This window comes from Argiope bruennichi, chromosome 5 (assembly GCF_947563725.1).
Source record: "Argiope bruennichi chromosome 5, qqArgBrue1.1, whole genome shotgun sequence".
NCBI lineage: Eukaryota > Metazoa > Arthropoda > Arachnida > Araneae > Araneidae > Argiope > Argiope bruennichi.
The window spans coordinates 14598963-14612531 of NC_079155.1; the positions used below are offsets into that span (position 1 = coordinate 14598963).

Genomic DNA, 13569 nt, shown 5'->3' on the forward strand with positions numbered 1-13569 from the left:
AAATATTAACATCACTTTTAGTGAAAGCATTCTATTTCAATAAGACCTTTTTCAACTAAATCTTTGATACAATGAAATCTGATGAATATGAATTAAGAATACTTATTGTTTTCATAACTATTACTTAAATTAATTGCTCCTTGATTGCCTAAATAAAGTTTCCTAGCCATCTTTGTATTCTTATCTAGGTCAGCAAGCAATCTTGATATTGATACAAATTCTGCAGACGCTAATGCTGCAGCAATAAATTCAATTTTTAAGATCTTTTCTTGTGATGTGATCACTGCCCAATTCGCAATATGTTTCAATACCAGACATTACTTTAATGGTAGAGCTCTAAGGATTTTGTTTCTTTTAAATATCTCCGCATTTTTTTGACTGATTTCTACAGAATTGCTTTTGACTGTTCTAAATGTTGACATAACACAGAAAATATAATTTGTAACTGTCACAAAATGTCTACCTCCTAATATTATTTAGTATATATTAAATACAGTAAGAAACCAATCAGCTCACAATAGGGAATGTTCCTGTTCCCACTTCATTTTGGTAGACTATAAATTCTTTTCGAATGGCAGTTTCGAACTTTCACAATCATTCATTTGAAGTCTTTCTTGAACTTTTTTTTACTGTATTTTTTTTATTAATTTTTATTGTATTATTGCTTCTTTCAGTTTCTATTCCATCGTAATTATTCATTCTATTAAGTATGATGACTGGAATTCATTTTTAAGTAAATCCACAATAGCTTAGTTTTTTTTTCCTCTCCCCCCCCCCCATCGATAAGGAAAATGCTATCACGATATATAAAAATGATCAAATATTCTTTAAAATCAACATAGAAATAAATCGTGACATAAACCATTTATTCCAACAGCATGGATGATCATTCAATCTATACAACACCTTAATTAAGCCCTATCCTTTCTAAATATTAATACTATAAGGGGGCTTTATATAGACATCATACACAGATCACCATTCAGAAAAGCAGATAGAATATCCACTAACCTAGCAGACACTCATTTTCTAAAACAAGAGAAGTTAATATTCTAATAGTTGATAATCTAACAACTGGCACATAAAACTCTGATGATTTGTTTTGAAGACCTTTAGCTACAAGGCATGCTTTCTTTGTTCCATCATTCCTTTTTCTAAGTACCCATTTTTTAAAAATCAATCATCGTTTCATTTTTTGACGAATCAATTTCTTTCAAAGTTTTCATCATTTTACTTTCTTATATACAAAGTATAGAGAAAGCATTGTAATGGCCAAAAAATTCAAACTCAAGATTTTGACGAATCTCTACATTTCATACCTCCCAGAGTTTAAAAAAAAAAAAAAAAAAACATTTTTGGAAAATGTCTATTTGTCTACCAATGACAAAACAAAAATAGCTCAAAAATGTTCAGAGCAAGACAGGTGAAATTCGGTATGTGGTCTTTACACCAAATTCATAGATGTTCATCAAATTTTGAGCAAAATAAATTCAGAAGAAATCTACAGTGCACACACCTATCACATTTTGAACCAAATCCAACAAGAGGATGACTCGTGGATGATGTCTCTTAATTATTGCTGGAACAACAAATGAAGAAATAGAATTAAAAGAAAATGAAATTATTGAAGAACTGATCAACTAGAGAATTACTCACAAGTTGCAATTTAATTAATAGAAGAAATCTGCCTGACTGGCAGTTCAAATATAAGATAATGGCCTAGCTACAAAACAAAGAGAACTAAATAGATAAAATTCAGTACACAGACTTAAGATCTACAGTGCACACACCTATCACATTTTGAACCAAATACAACAAGAGGATGACTCATGGATGTCTCTTAATTATTGCTGGAACAACGAAGAAAGAAATAGAATTAAAAGAAAATGAAATTATTGAAGAACTGATCAACTAGAGAATTACTCACAAGTTGCAATTTAATGTGGAGAAAACAACAGAAATGCCTATTAAATTTAGAGAAAGGCTAAGAAAAACTGATTCTTCAAATATTAAAATGAATTCTACACCAATTAAGATTTTAAATTAAACATTTAGAAGTAGATTGGGATAACAAACAAATATTTACAGAACACTTTATAATAAACTAAAAAAAAAAGGATATGATATTATATACACTATTAAGAATTGCAGATATTACTTTAAAAGAAAACATCATATGAGAAGATTAGATACCCAGGTAATCAAATCTTTATATATATATATATATATTGTACCTGGGGTAAAAGGATAAATCTTAAGTAAATCAGGGAAAACCTGAAATCTATACAGCATTGGCCTCTAATTGCAATGACAAGGGCTTATAGAGCTAAATCAATCGAAGCAATCAAATCATATCTGGGATCCTACCCATGGATTGGGCCATGGAAATGTACACCTGTTTCAAATTGAAAATATATATATAACAGTAGGGGATAAAACATTAGATAAGGAAGAATATAGCACAATAACCTTGAAATCTATCCAACAAAATGGCTGGCCTTCAGCTTTCAAACAAAATGACCAAGAATGAATAACAGTAAAATATTCACCGATGGATCCAAAGATGATAAAAGGATAGGTCTGGCAAAAATGACCAAGAATGAATAACAGTGAAATATTCACTGATGGATCCAAACATGATAAAAGGATAGGTCTGTCAATGGTAGTACATTTCCATGTTATGGAAATAGATTTGGGAAGAAAAAAAAAAAAAAAAAAACCAGATTCATATACCTAATTATGTTGTAAATTACCAAGCCAAAGTCTTAGCAATGAAAATGGCAGTTGATTATTGTGAGGGGTTGGAGAACTGGCATAGATGCTCTATATTCTCAGACTCTATGTCAACCCTACAGACAGCGCAATCTACAAACTTAAAAATAAAGAAATTTGGAAAATCGAAGAAAACTTGAGTAAAGCTAAAGAGAACAAATGGAAAATGAATTAAGGCTCACATTGGAATATGCGAAAGCATGAGAAAAGATGAATATGCAAAAAAGGCAGCACAGAAAGACCAAATAGATAGAGTAGTTCCAAAATAAGTCCTAATTCTAAAGAAAGAAATTAGAAAGAAAAAAAATGACTATGCAATGGCAGGATAGAAGGATAAAGTTGAGCAAAGGACAATTCATAACATGAATTCATACTGGAACCAAAAATTATAGAAAGAATATTTCATTCGATGATAGTGCAAATTATTTCAGAAAATGGAAAATATCATGAATTCTTCTACAAATTCAGAAGGATGCAAGATAACACAAGTATATGAGAGGAAATAGGCTAAGTCCAGCACTAAATAACAGAAAGTGCCAACTCAAAGAAATTAGAAAATGACTTATTTTGGATAGTAATTTTAACACAATATTACAATACCTTGGAAATTTAAACATATTATAAAAAAATGATGCAAAAGATTTCCCAACCTTTTACTAACAGTTTGAATATTCTTTCAACTATTGTTGACAGTTGTTTTCATATGCAAAAATCTGGATAGCAATGAGCATAACAGCCAGTCACAATAATCCCTGTTTATATGGCTTAGTTCTGTGGAGACTGGTAATGTTCTTTTAAGAGGTTGACTATCTGTCAATCAATACCTTAAGAAACATGTAAGCATGATAACCCAAAATGCAATGACTTAAATATATCAAATTTAGTATGTGATTTTGTGACTACAATTATAGTTCTGTGTCAAATTTTGGTTTCAATCAGACGGGTAAATCTTGTTTAAAGAATAAATTTGACTATCGGATACTATTAACTGCATGTTAGGGATTAATCACCAAAAATCTCATGACAGATTCAGTCAAAATGCTAAATTTATAGCAAAGGTTAATATTTTGTAAGTATTATAAGCCAATGCCATACTCCGTCCTACCAAGGTCCATAATGTTTTGTAGTGGCTATAGGATAATACTTTTATTTGAGAGTATGTGAGGAAACATTGAGAAGGCCCCACCCATTTGTTTAATGAGTTAAATTTTTGTCTTGCTCTTTCAGTCCGTTCAAGAATCTGCATATATTCAGAGAAAGTAGAAGGATCATGAGATCCTCCAATAAAACTGTAAGCTGTATGTAGTTCAAAATCATTGCATATTTCTGGGATCTTTATTTTTATCTTTGGTCTTCCTATCTGTGTATTGCATACCTCATTGTTGGTGTTACAAACTTCGTCGATCCTCTTCACAAATATCTTCTTTGTTGCTGAGATCTCTTTCAAAAATTTCCCTTTCATATCTTCCAATAAATTTTTTTAATGATTACCATTAGTAGTTTTTGTGACTCAAGCATGGTATTTTATTACTTGATTTAAATATTACTTTTTTCTAGATAAAAAATATATTCTATATCCTTTAGTATTATCTTTGTAATCAATAAATATATATATTTTTATATTTTGCACACTATTTTCTTCTTTTTGACTTAGGAACTAATACATAGGCATGCATAGTATTTACATCAAAACTGTAGATTCATGCCCCATTTTAGACTAGAAAAGATATTTTTACAAAACTTAGATTAAACTTGATTATACTACGAAATTACACAAGCAATGCCATATTTCAAAAGATTTTTAGCTAGCAAAAAAAAATACTTACGGTGAACGAGAATTTTATACATAATTATCTGTTTACTTGCTTTTGTGTAAATGTAAAATTCATTTTTGTATGCTAGTATTTTTTGGACATTATCATGGGAAAATGCCCAAATTCTGCTTAATTTTTAATTGATAAAAGCTGTAATTTTTTTTTATTGCTTCGAAGTGCAAATTTTCTCATTTTAAAATTTGGTAGCTGTAATTCAAACAGTAGAGCGACGACATACACACACATTCATTCATCTTTATTATTAATATAGATATTTATAAATGTCATAGGTTTTGGAACTGGTAATCATCAATATCAAGCAATATTTGGAGAAGTAATTGCTCAAATAAGTGGTAAGGTTGTATATTCAAGAACATCCTTGTATGTAAAAGAAGTATTTTTAATTCAGATACAATAATTTTCATCCAAAATATTAAGGGGAAAAAATACAACTATTTCTAAAAGCTATAAGAGAATTTGATTTGTCTGATAAAATATTTTTATGATAATGATTTTTTGTGAATGTGACCCCGTCCATTTATATAGTGGTAATGGAAATAATGGTTTGTATATTTTGTAAATGCAATTAATGATTTTCCATGTGCACAATATAATATATAAATACATGCATTACCTAGGATATTAATGAAAACACAGGCATAGTAACCTTATTTGGCTAAGTAGCCAATATGCCCATGCAATACACATCAAATGTCCAGGATCAATTTATTTTGTAATTCTATTGTGAATCTTCTATTGGCTATGCATATTAGTATAGCCTATGACAATATGTAATTAAGACTAATTTATTTTTGTTATATGACTTTAATATCAACATGAATAAATACCTTTATCTTAACTTGAAACTTAAGATTTATGAAGTGAATAAATAGGCTGCATTTTTAAACAAACAATGGCAATTCTGTCACATAAAATATTTTTATCAGAAAATTTTGAAGAAAATATATGTGATTAAATAAAACTAATTAAATTTGGAATTGAGCATGAAAAATAAAAGCACGCATAAATTTCTTACCTGATCAAATCCTCTTAAACATATGGAACGTACCATCACAGTGGTATCAAATCCCAATCCATTTAAGAATCCCGCGCATTCTAATGCCACATCTATTCTTAAGTGAAGGTTTCTTCGTATTGCTTCATTATCAGATTTGTTAATAATCAGTAGGCAACCCAAATGTGTTTAATGAAAAAATTAGAGGTCAGCTTTCACCCTTAAATAACCCTAAGCATTATACATCTTTACTCCAGGTGACAGACATGTGTTTTTAATTTTAAGATATTCTTTTAAATATATTTCTAAGTATATAAATTATGTTATCATTTGTTTAATTATTGAACTTTAGTAATGTCAACATGTGTGTGCATTGTGACAATTACTAATAATAGCTCATAACAGAGATTAATCAATTCATCACATTGACTGGCTATTATTAATAACAGCAGTTATTATCATTAATAATCAATTAAACATATTGATTTTAAATGCACACAGATATATACTTGTTGTTGCATTTTGTATCCATGATTTTTTCTTGAAATTTATGCCCTATTTCTTTTTCTCTTAAAGATGTAATATTCCAATGTCTTTTTTTTTTTTTTTTTTTTTTTTTTTTCTTTTTTAAATTAGCTAAAGGCATTTCATTTTATCTATCTGTAACTATTTTATTGAAAAAGGAGGAGGGCTATCTTTTAAATTTTGGTCAGCTGGGTTTTTTTTTATAAATATATAAATTGTGTTAATCACCCTTTATATGCAAGAACATTTAGTATTATATTTTTCAACCATAAAATTTGGAAATGTCACAAGCTACTGATTATTTAAAAAATAGAATCGAAGGATACAGCTGCCACCAATAATTAATCTGAAAACAAAAAAGTAACATATGCCAATATCAATACAAATAAAGAACACATTCATATGTTTAAAACATATCTAATAGAGTATTATAACTGAGTACATGTCATTAAAATTATTTAAATTCTTAAATCTACACAGAAACAAATCCATTGTATGCAAATTCAAGATATCAGAAAGTTTACATTCATCCATAACTTAAATAAATTTTTGAAAGTATATCACACCATTTAGTTTTTAATTTTATAAAGCTTGGGCAAAATATTTGGGGTAAATATTTATAAAGCTAGGGAAAAATTGTTTAATATATATTAATATTGCGGAAAATATTCAGAAATCAATCTTTTTAATAAAATTATAATATTTCATTTTTTTTTAATTGTAATTTAAACAAAATATTAAATGTGTAATATTAAATGTGTAAATATTAAATGTGTAATAAAAATTAAACAAAAATATTAAATGTGTAAATATTTATTTTCAATATTTTAAGTGAGTTCTCATGAAGGAAAGATTAAGATAATATTACAGGGAAATAATATTACAGATGAGAATCTGTAATATTATTTCCCTCCACAGTTAATTTCAGAATTAGGAAGATAGTATTAGAAATATTTTAATGGCTATTGAATGGGTACCATGTTAATAACACGGCTCTGGTGGTGATTTTGGCGACAAAACTGAAGATCCAAGAAACTACTCAAATTTCCACAATTACTTTGTAGAATGAACAAACATGATTATAAAAATCCAAGGCTGAAGCTAGTAATCGATTGTTTTTCGGTACAGAATTCTCTCTATAAAATATTTTGACCTTCATAGAGTTCTTTTAAGGTGCTTAGTGCTGTTGCGATTTTTTGTTACGATTTGCTGTTTGTATGTGCTGCTGATTTCTGCAAGTGTGTTAATTCAAAGTATTACAAAACCCAACAACTAGGAACTTCAAAAAGCTAGATGCGGACGTTGAAAAAATATAAATTTTGAATAGATATCAATTGACTTTTAAATTAAAATATATAAAGCAAAGCTTCAAAAAAAATTTTTTTTTAAATCGATAAAATTATATTATATATATATATATATATATATATATATATATATATATATATATATATATATCTTGAAGTGCTCTAGGAGCTTTCTTAATTGAGATACAGAGCTGGGGCAAACAGCAATATTTTTCATGCTGTTTCTTGTAAAAAACAACATCATATAGATATGAATATGAATTTGAAGAAAGATCATAATAATGAGTCTAAAGTAAAACTTCTTTATTTAGTATGATATACTTATTAATTTATATTTGAAAAGGCTACATTTACTTAGCATACATCAATTTCAAGTGTAACATAACATTTTCCAAAGAGCGTTCACTTTTGCCCGAATATCCACTTCTGACATCCATAAAATATCGTTTCTTGGATATGAGAATGATGTACATGATTCAAATAAAAGAAAATTTTTATTTCATCCAGTTTATTTTTCTGCAATACTACTCCTAACCATCAGTTTCCTCAATGACAACTGTTACATACTTTAATATATTTTCTAATTTAAATCTATCTGAAGGAATTTTAATACTTCCCTTTCACACACTGCAAATCATTTGAAAAATATCCATTAATAATTTTGATGTAATTTCAGGAACAAACATATAGTGTTGCTGGTGGTTGTTCCCCCCTCCCCAATAGTTAATGGTTGATTATGGCTCCTTATTCCATTGACAGGTTCTTTTCCATGTGCTGTAGGCGAAACATGCCACTCTTCTTTTATTTTTAAATCTTCGTAATGAAAGTAAAGATTAAAAAAGTTTATTTTTGTATTGGGCGATAGATTTATCAGATTTTTTTTTTTTTTTTAAATCCTGTTTGGAAGTTATTTTGATATTTGTGTTTTGGAAATACCGTTGTATCAGTATTATAAGCAAATTTTTAAAAGGTACATTTAATTGTGATAACATTTTTAAACATCAAAATTTTTAAATTACTATTTTATTTATCTTTATAAAAGTAAAGTTAAAAACTGTAAGCATTTTTAACTTATATAAGTTTTTAAAGTATAAGCTAATAAGTAATTCCAATAGATTACAAATCTGCAAGATTTAATTGCTTTACAAGGGGAGGACATGGGTTGAAAAATTGTTCAAGACGGGATTTCATATAATGGTTTTATCCTTTAGGATATTCATTTAATAAAATTTTAAAGGACAATAACCAGACAATTTCAAGAAAATGGCCTTTAAACTTTGAGAATAGTTTATATATTAATAATTTCCAGTTTTAGCGGATTGTCCTGACAGCGCGATCGGGAGAGCATTAGCTTCGTGTCCGCGAGAACCAGGGTTCGAAACTGGACTTGATTTCTCTTTACATTTCCTTTCAAAATAACAATTTATAAATAATTTTAATTAATGTTTTCTTTTTTTTTTTCCCCAAATGCAAAAAGAAACGCTTGGTCTCTTAATTCTAGAATCATGATTTAATTTTTAAACGAAAAAATTATAAATTTAGGAGCGATTTTTAAAACATTCAAAAATATTTAAATTAAATTAACAATAGTTTCAGTTTAATATTTTACTAATTTTGAGACTAATTTTAATATATTACTAATTTTTATGAAAAATTATGCTCATTCACATGGTACTTAAATTATAATTAAATTTTCAAACATAAAAATATTTATAAATATAAGATTTTAACAATTATTTAAATTATTTATCACTTCTAATCTTAAGATATCAAAAGTTTTAAATTATTTGATTTTAATAAAGTCAGATTTATTTGTTCTAACTAAACGAAACCATATTTAGATTGGAAATGTCCTTTTTTTAAAAAAGGAGCTGATAATTCATATAATATGTCAGCACATTAAAATCGAAAAGAAATAGAAAGTAGATATTCATTTATTGAATACATAGGCTGATAGTCCAAAATTTTTAATAGCATGATACAGTGTGCTTGCCAAGGTATAATATACTGCCCAGATTTCTGGCAAAAGAAATATTTTTGCATCTATTTGAAACTAATTTTCCAATAGATCTATTTAATTTTACTTTTGTGAATAATCATTAACTATCAATTGTGCAAGATATTAAAATCCGTTTTGCTTCCAATGATTCTACAATAATTATCGTTCTGGTTTTCTTTTATATAATTTAAAATTAATGGATGTAGTATAATTTCTAAAAATACAGAGTAAATTTTTGTAAGGTGTTAATAATTATATCGCCATTTAATTTATATTTGTAATTTTTCCTTTTGTTTAAAAATTAAATTATAATTCAAATATTAAATGTATCGACATTTATTTTTGATGCAAAAAATGAGTAACATATTAATTAAAACTATCTGTAAAATGTTAACTTAATTTTAAAAAATTCATAATATTTTTTTTTAAATCGCATTGATATTTATAATTATTTTACTTTTAAGAATTAAAATTGTAATGCGAATATTAAGAGAAAAACTTTAATTCTTGCACGCTAAAGTGAATAACATATTAGTTGAAATTACCGATAAATTTATAATTTACTTTGAATAATTTTGAACATTTAAAAAAATACAGCTAAATTTATAATCATTTTTCATTTAAAAATTAAACCACAATTCTAAAATTAAGAGAACAATTGTTTCTTTTTGCATTAAAAAAATGAAAAATGTGGTAACTAAATTATTTGTAAATTGTTACCCTGAACTATTTTTGAAAGGAAATATAAAGAAATTAAAAAAAATTAAGTATCCAATATCGAAACCTGGTCTCGCGGCCACGAAGCTAATGCTTAATCTAGTGCACCATAAGAACACTCAGCGATAGCCGCAAATTATTGGTACATAAACCTATGTTCCAAGTTTGAAAGTCATTTTCTCAGCTAGTTAAGGCACTTTAAAATTTTAATGAATGAATATCCAAAAGGTATCATAATGCAAGATTCAATCCGGAACTCATTTTTCCATCGCCTCTCCTTGTTAGACTCATTTTTGTATTCTTTCTTCACATTGGCATTTACGTTTATTTTTACGGAAATGCAGATATAAGATTTTTATATTATTTTGTTAAAAACACGAATTGAAAAAAGAAAAGCCTCAGTTTTAAATTATTTAACGACTCCCATCATCATCACACATTTATATTCTGCCAAATGATTTACATCATTACTACTATTCATCGAATATCCTCTGAAAATATTTTAATTTAGACTTTAGAGAAAGAGTATGAAAAAAAAATGCTGTAAAATGATACTTCCACCAATTTTATAGCTCTTTCAAGAGAGTTTCAATGGCAATTCAAAAAAAAGAAGAAGAAGAAGAAAAATTGTTAGTTGTTTTTTGGGCACATTTTTGAAAATTTACGTAATTGCAATTTAAAAACAAGTCTGTATGAAATTTGATATTTTCTGGAACGACGCAAACATTATTTTTGTGTATGCATCAGTTGTGTTTTTTATTAGCTATGTTTTTGTGCTTTCTTTGTGGAATAAAGCAATGTTATCTGATATTTTGTTAGATTTCTGACAAATGGTTTTGCCAAACATTATTCTTTGATTTGGTATTATTAAGGAAGATTTGTGAAAGAAAAGAAAAGTGTTTAGTTTAGCATTTTTTAAACAGAGTAACTAATTAGTTCTGCATCCAGTAATCGCAATTTTCACAAATTTCATACATGATATTAGAAAGATAAAACAAAGAAATCAATCAAAATAATTAATTCAATAATATAATGAAATCTGTTGAAACTTTATTAATTTTAACCAATGGTGGCTCATACTGAATTACTTTGAAGATGCTGTAATGTAAAATTTCTGCAATGTATTTTTGCCTAATTTAAATTATTTTCTTTTAATTAGTAATTACTTAACAAACAATTATTGTAATTTTGATTTGATTGAAGTTGTTTCTACTAAAGAAATTTTAATTAAGAAATTACTAATTTTAAATTATATTTATTTGCTTTAAAATCAATATTCTTATTTATTTTTTTCACTTTGATTTATAAAGGTTAAAAAAATTGTTGCTGAAAAAAATTCATTGAAATGCGTACTGAAATAAAAATATATATAAGACTAGATAATATTTATAGTTATTGATAAAAGTATTTAAAGAAAAATCTACTCTTCTGACTTTTATTTTAAGCAAAATCATTAAAAAAAGTTTTCTAACTACCAAATTGTACAATGATGTACATGGATGAATAAACAAAAAATTTTTTGATGGAGTTCATCCAAACCAGGGACACATATCTTCAAATTTCGAGACAAGATAATGTACTAAATTTCATTCCGCCAATTGGTTTCATTTTTGTATGATCATGCACATATATAAACATAGCCACACACATACAATTTCTAAATAATTTTTTGGAGGGCGGAAAAGAGCAGAAAAAATAAGCACAGATAAAAATATAAATATTCCTTGAAATTTTGTGGATAACTTTTTTAACAATGAAATACTTTTTCTTTGTATATTATAATTAAAATTATATCTTATGTGTGTCTTACTACTTTACAGAGATTATTCAGATGCTTTAATCTGAGTGGATAACGTAATTGTTGGAATTCCTGGCTTAACCATAATATGATGCAAATGGTGACATCAGGAAAAAAATCTCATGCTCCCACAGAAACAGAAGTAAGTTTTCAGTTTCAGTTTTGAAAGTGTGAAAGAATGGAATCAAAGATGGTTATATGCTGTATAAAAAATTCGTGCACGTAAAATGAAATATGTAAATATTGTAAATAATTGTCTGTGCCTGTGTCCACGTCCAGCAAATAAAAGTGATGATAAAAAAAGTGAATACTTGGATTAATGATTTCGACCATGTGAACTAATTCATGTTGGAATACCTCGATTACTCCGATTTAGAAATTCCCGGAAAGATAGGTCTGAGCGAATTTTCTCTTACATTTCGATATTTTTGAATTTAAGGCTTAGAAATCCCTCCCCCCCCCCAAAAAAAAAACAATACATGGCAGTAAAATTGCTGTACATGATCGTTAAAATAATTGTATTCTTTGAAGCTGATCAAATTATACTTTAACCAGGACAAAATACATATATTCTCCCCACTCCTCTTTAAATTTTTTGGGGTTGCCTTAAAACTTCCCACTATATCAAGTGCAACTTTTTATTGGACTCAATACAAAAAAAGGGGGGGGACAGAAAAGGTAAAGCTAAATAGGCTAAATAAGAAAAAATTTGTAAGGCTAAATAAGAATAAATAATATAGCAAAATTAACGAATTAATAATATAGAAAAATAAAAAAAACGATAAGTAAACCCACTACAAAATGTGAATTTAAACAAAATTCACTGCAACTGATTTTATATATATATATAATTCTTATTGACAAATGTTGGAAAGCTTAAAAGGATGCAATTGCAAAATTTATGCAACCCAGTAAGTACTATTTCATAAAATCATATTTAAAGTCGTAATAAAGAAACGTCGATTTGGAGGTGATGCGTATTGGTTCAGTCGTGTTTCTAAAATATCAAAAATCTTGAAAGCACGCATTGGGTTAGTCTTTTAAAACGTTTCATTGTATTATGAACTCAAAAAAAAAGGGGGAAGGTAAAGTTGAAAACTCGAATTTCATGCTTAAATAATAGACTATATATCTTAGAGTAAAAATTTCAATATGAAAATTGCAAGCATTAAAAATTCACATAAAATGAATCATCAAGCCTTTAAACAGCTTAATTAGGCTAGGAATAAATTTTAAAGAAGTTTTTATTCATTTAAGCTGAATTTCCACCATTTGACTAAAATGCTTCCTTATACATCAGGAAATATCAAAAAAGTTTATTGATGTCTTTTTTTTTTCACCAATCATGTCAACAAATTCGGAAAAAAAAATCACTAAAAATTGCCTACAAGAACACCTAAATCTAAACTCTCTCTTATCTAAAAGTTTCTAGAATTTCAAATAGTTTCAGTACTGTCATTATTCAGGAAGATGTTGCGAGAATTAAATTTAGAAATAACACTTTTTTTTTCATTCAATTTTTAAGCCTGAATGCATTCAGGGAAAATAACAGAGAAAAAATTTATCATTAAGTTTGTCTAATATATTTTTTTTAATTACAAAACATAATTAGAATAGTTTTT

General features: G+C 27.2%; 1 protein-coding gene across 2 annotated transcripts in view; it reads right to left on the bottom strand.

Moving 5' to 3' along the window:
* LOC129969260 (thioredoxin reductase 2, mitochondrial-like) overlaps nucleotides 1–13569 on the bottom strand; it is a 351586-nt gene that overhangs the window by 280712 nt on the left and 57305 nt on the right. For both annotated transcript variants that reach the window (XM_056083730.1, XM_056083729.1), the window contains exons 7-8: nucleotides 6453–6472; nucleotides 5623–5714 (exon numbers count right to left, since the gene is read on the bottom strand). In XM_056083730.1, coding sequence (XP_055939705.1) covers nucleotides 5623–5714; nucleotides 6453–6472 — 112 coding nt within the window. The remainder of the gene's footprint in view (nucleotides 1–5622; nucleotides 5715–6452; nucleotides 6473–13569) is intronic.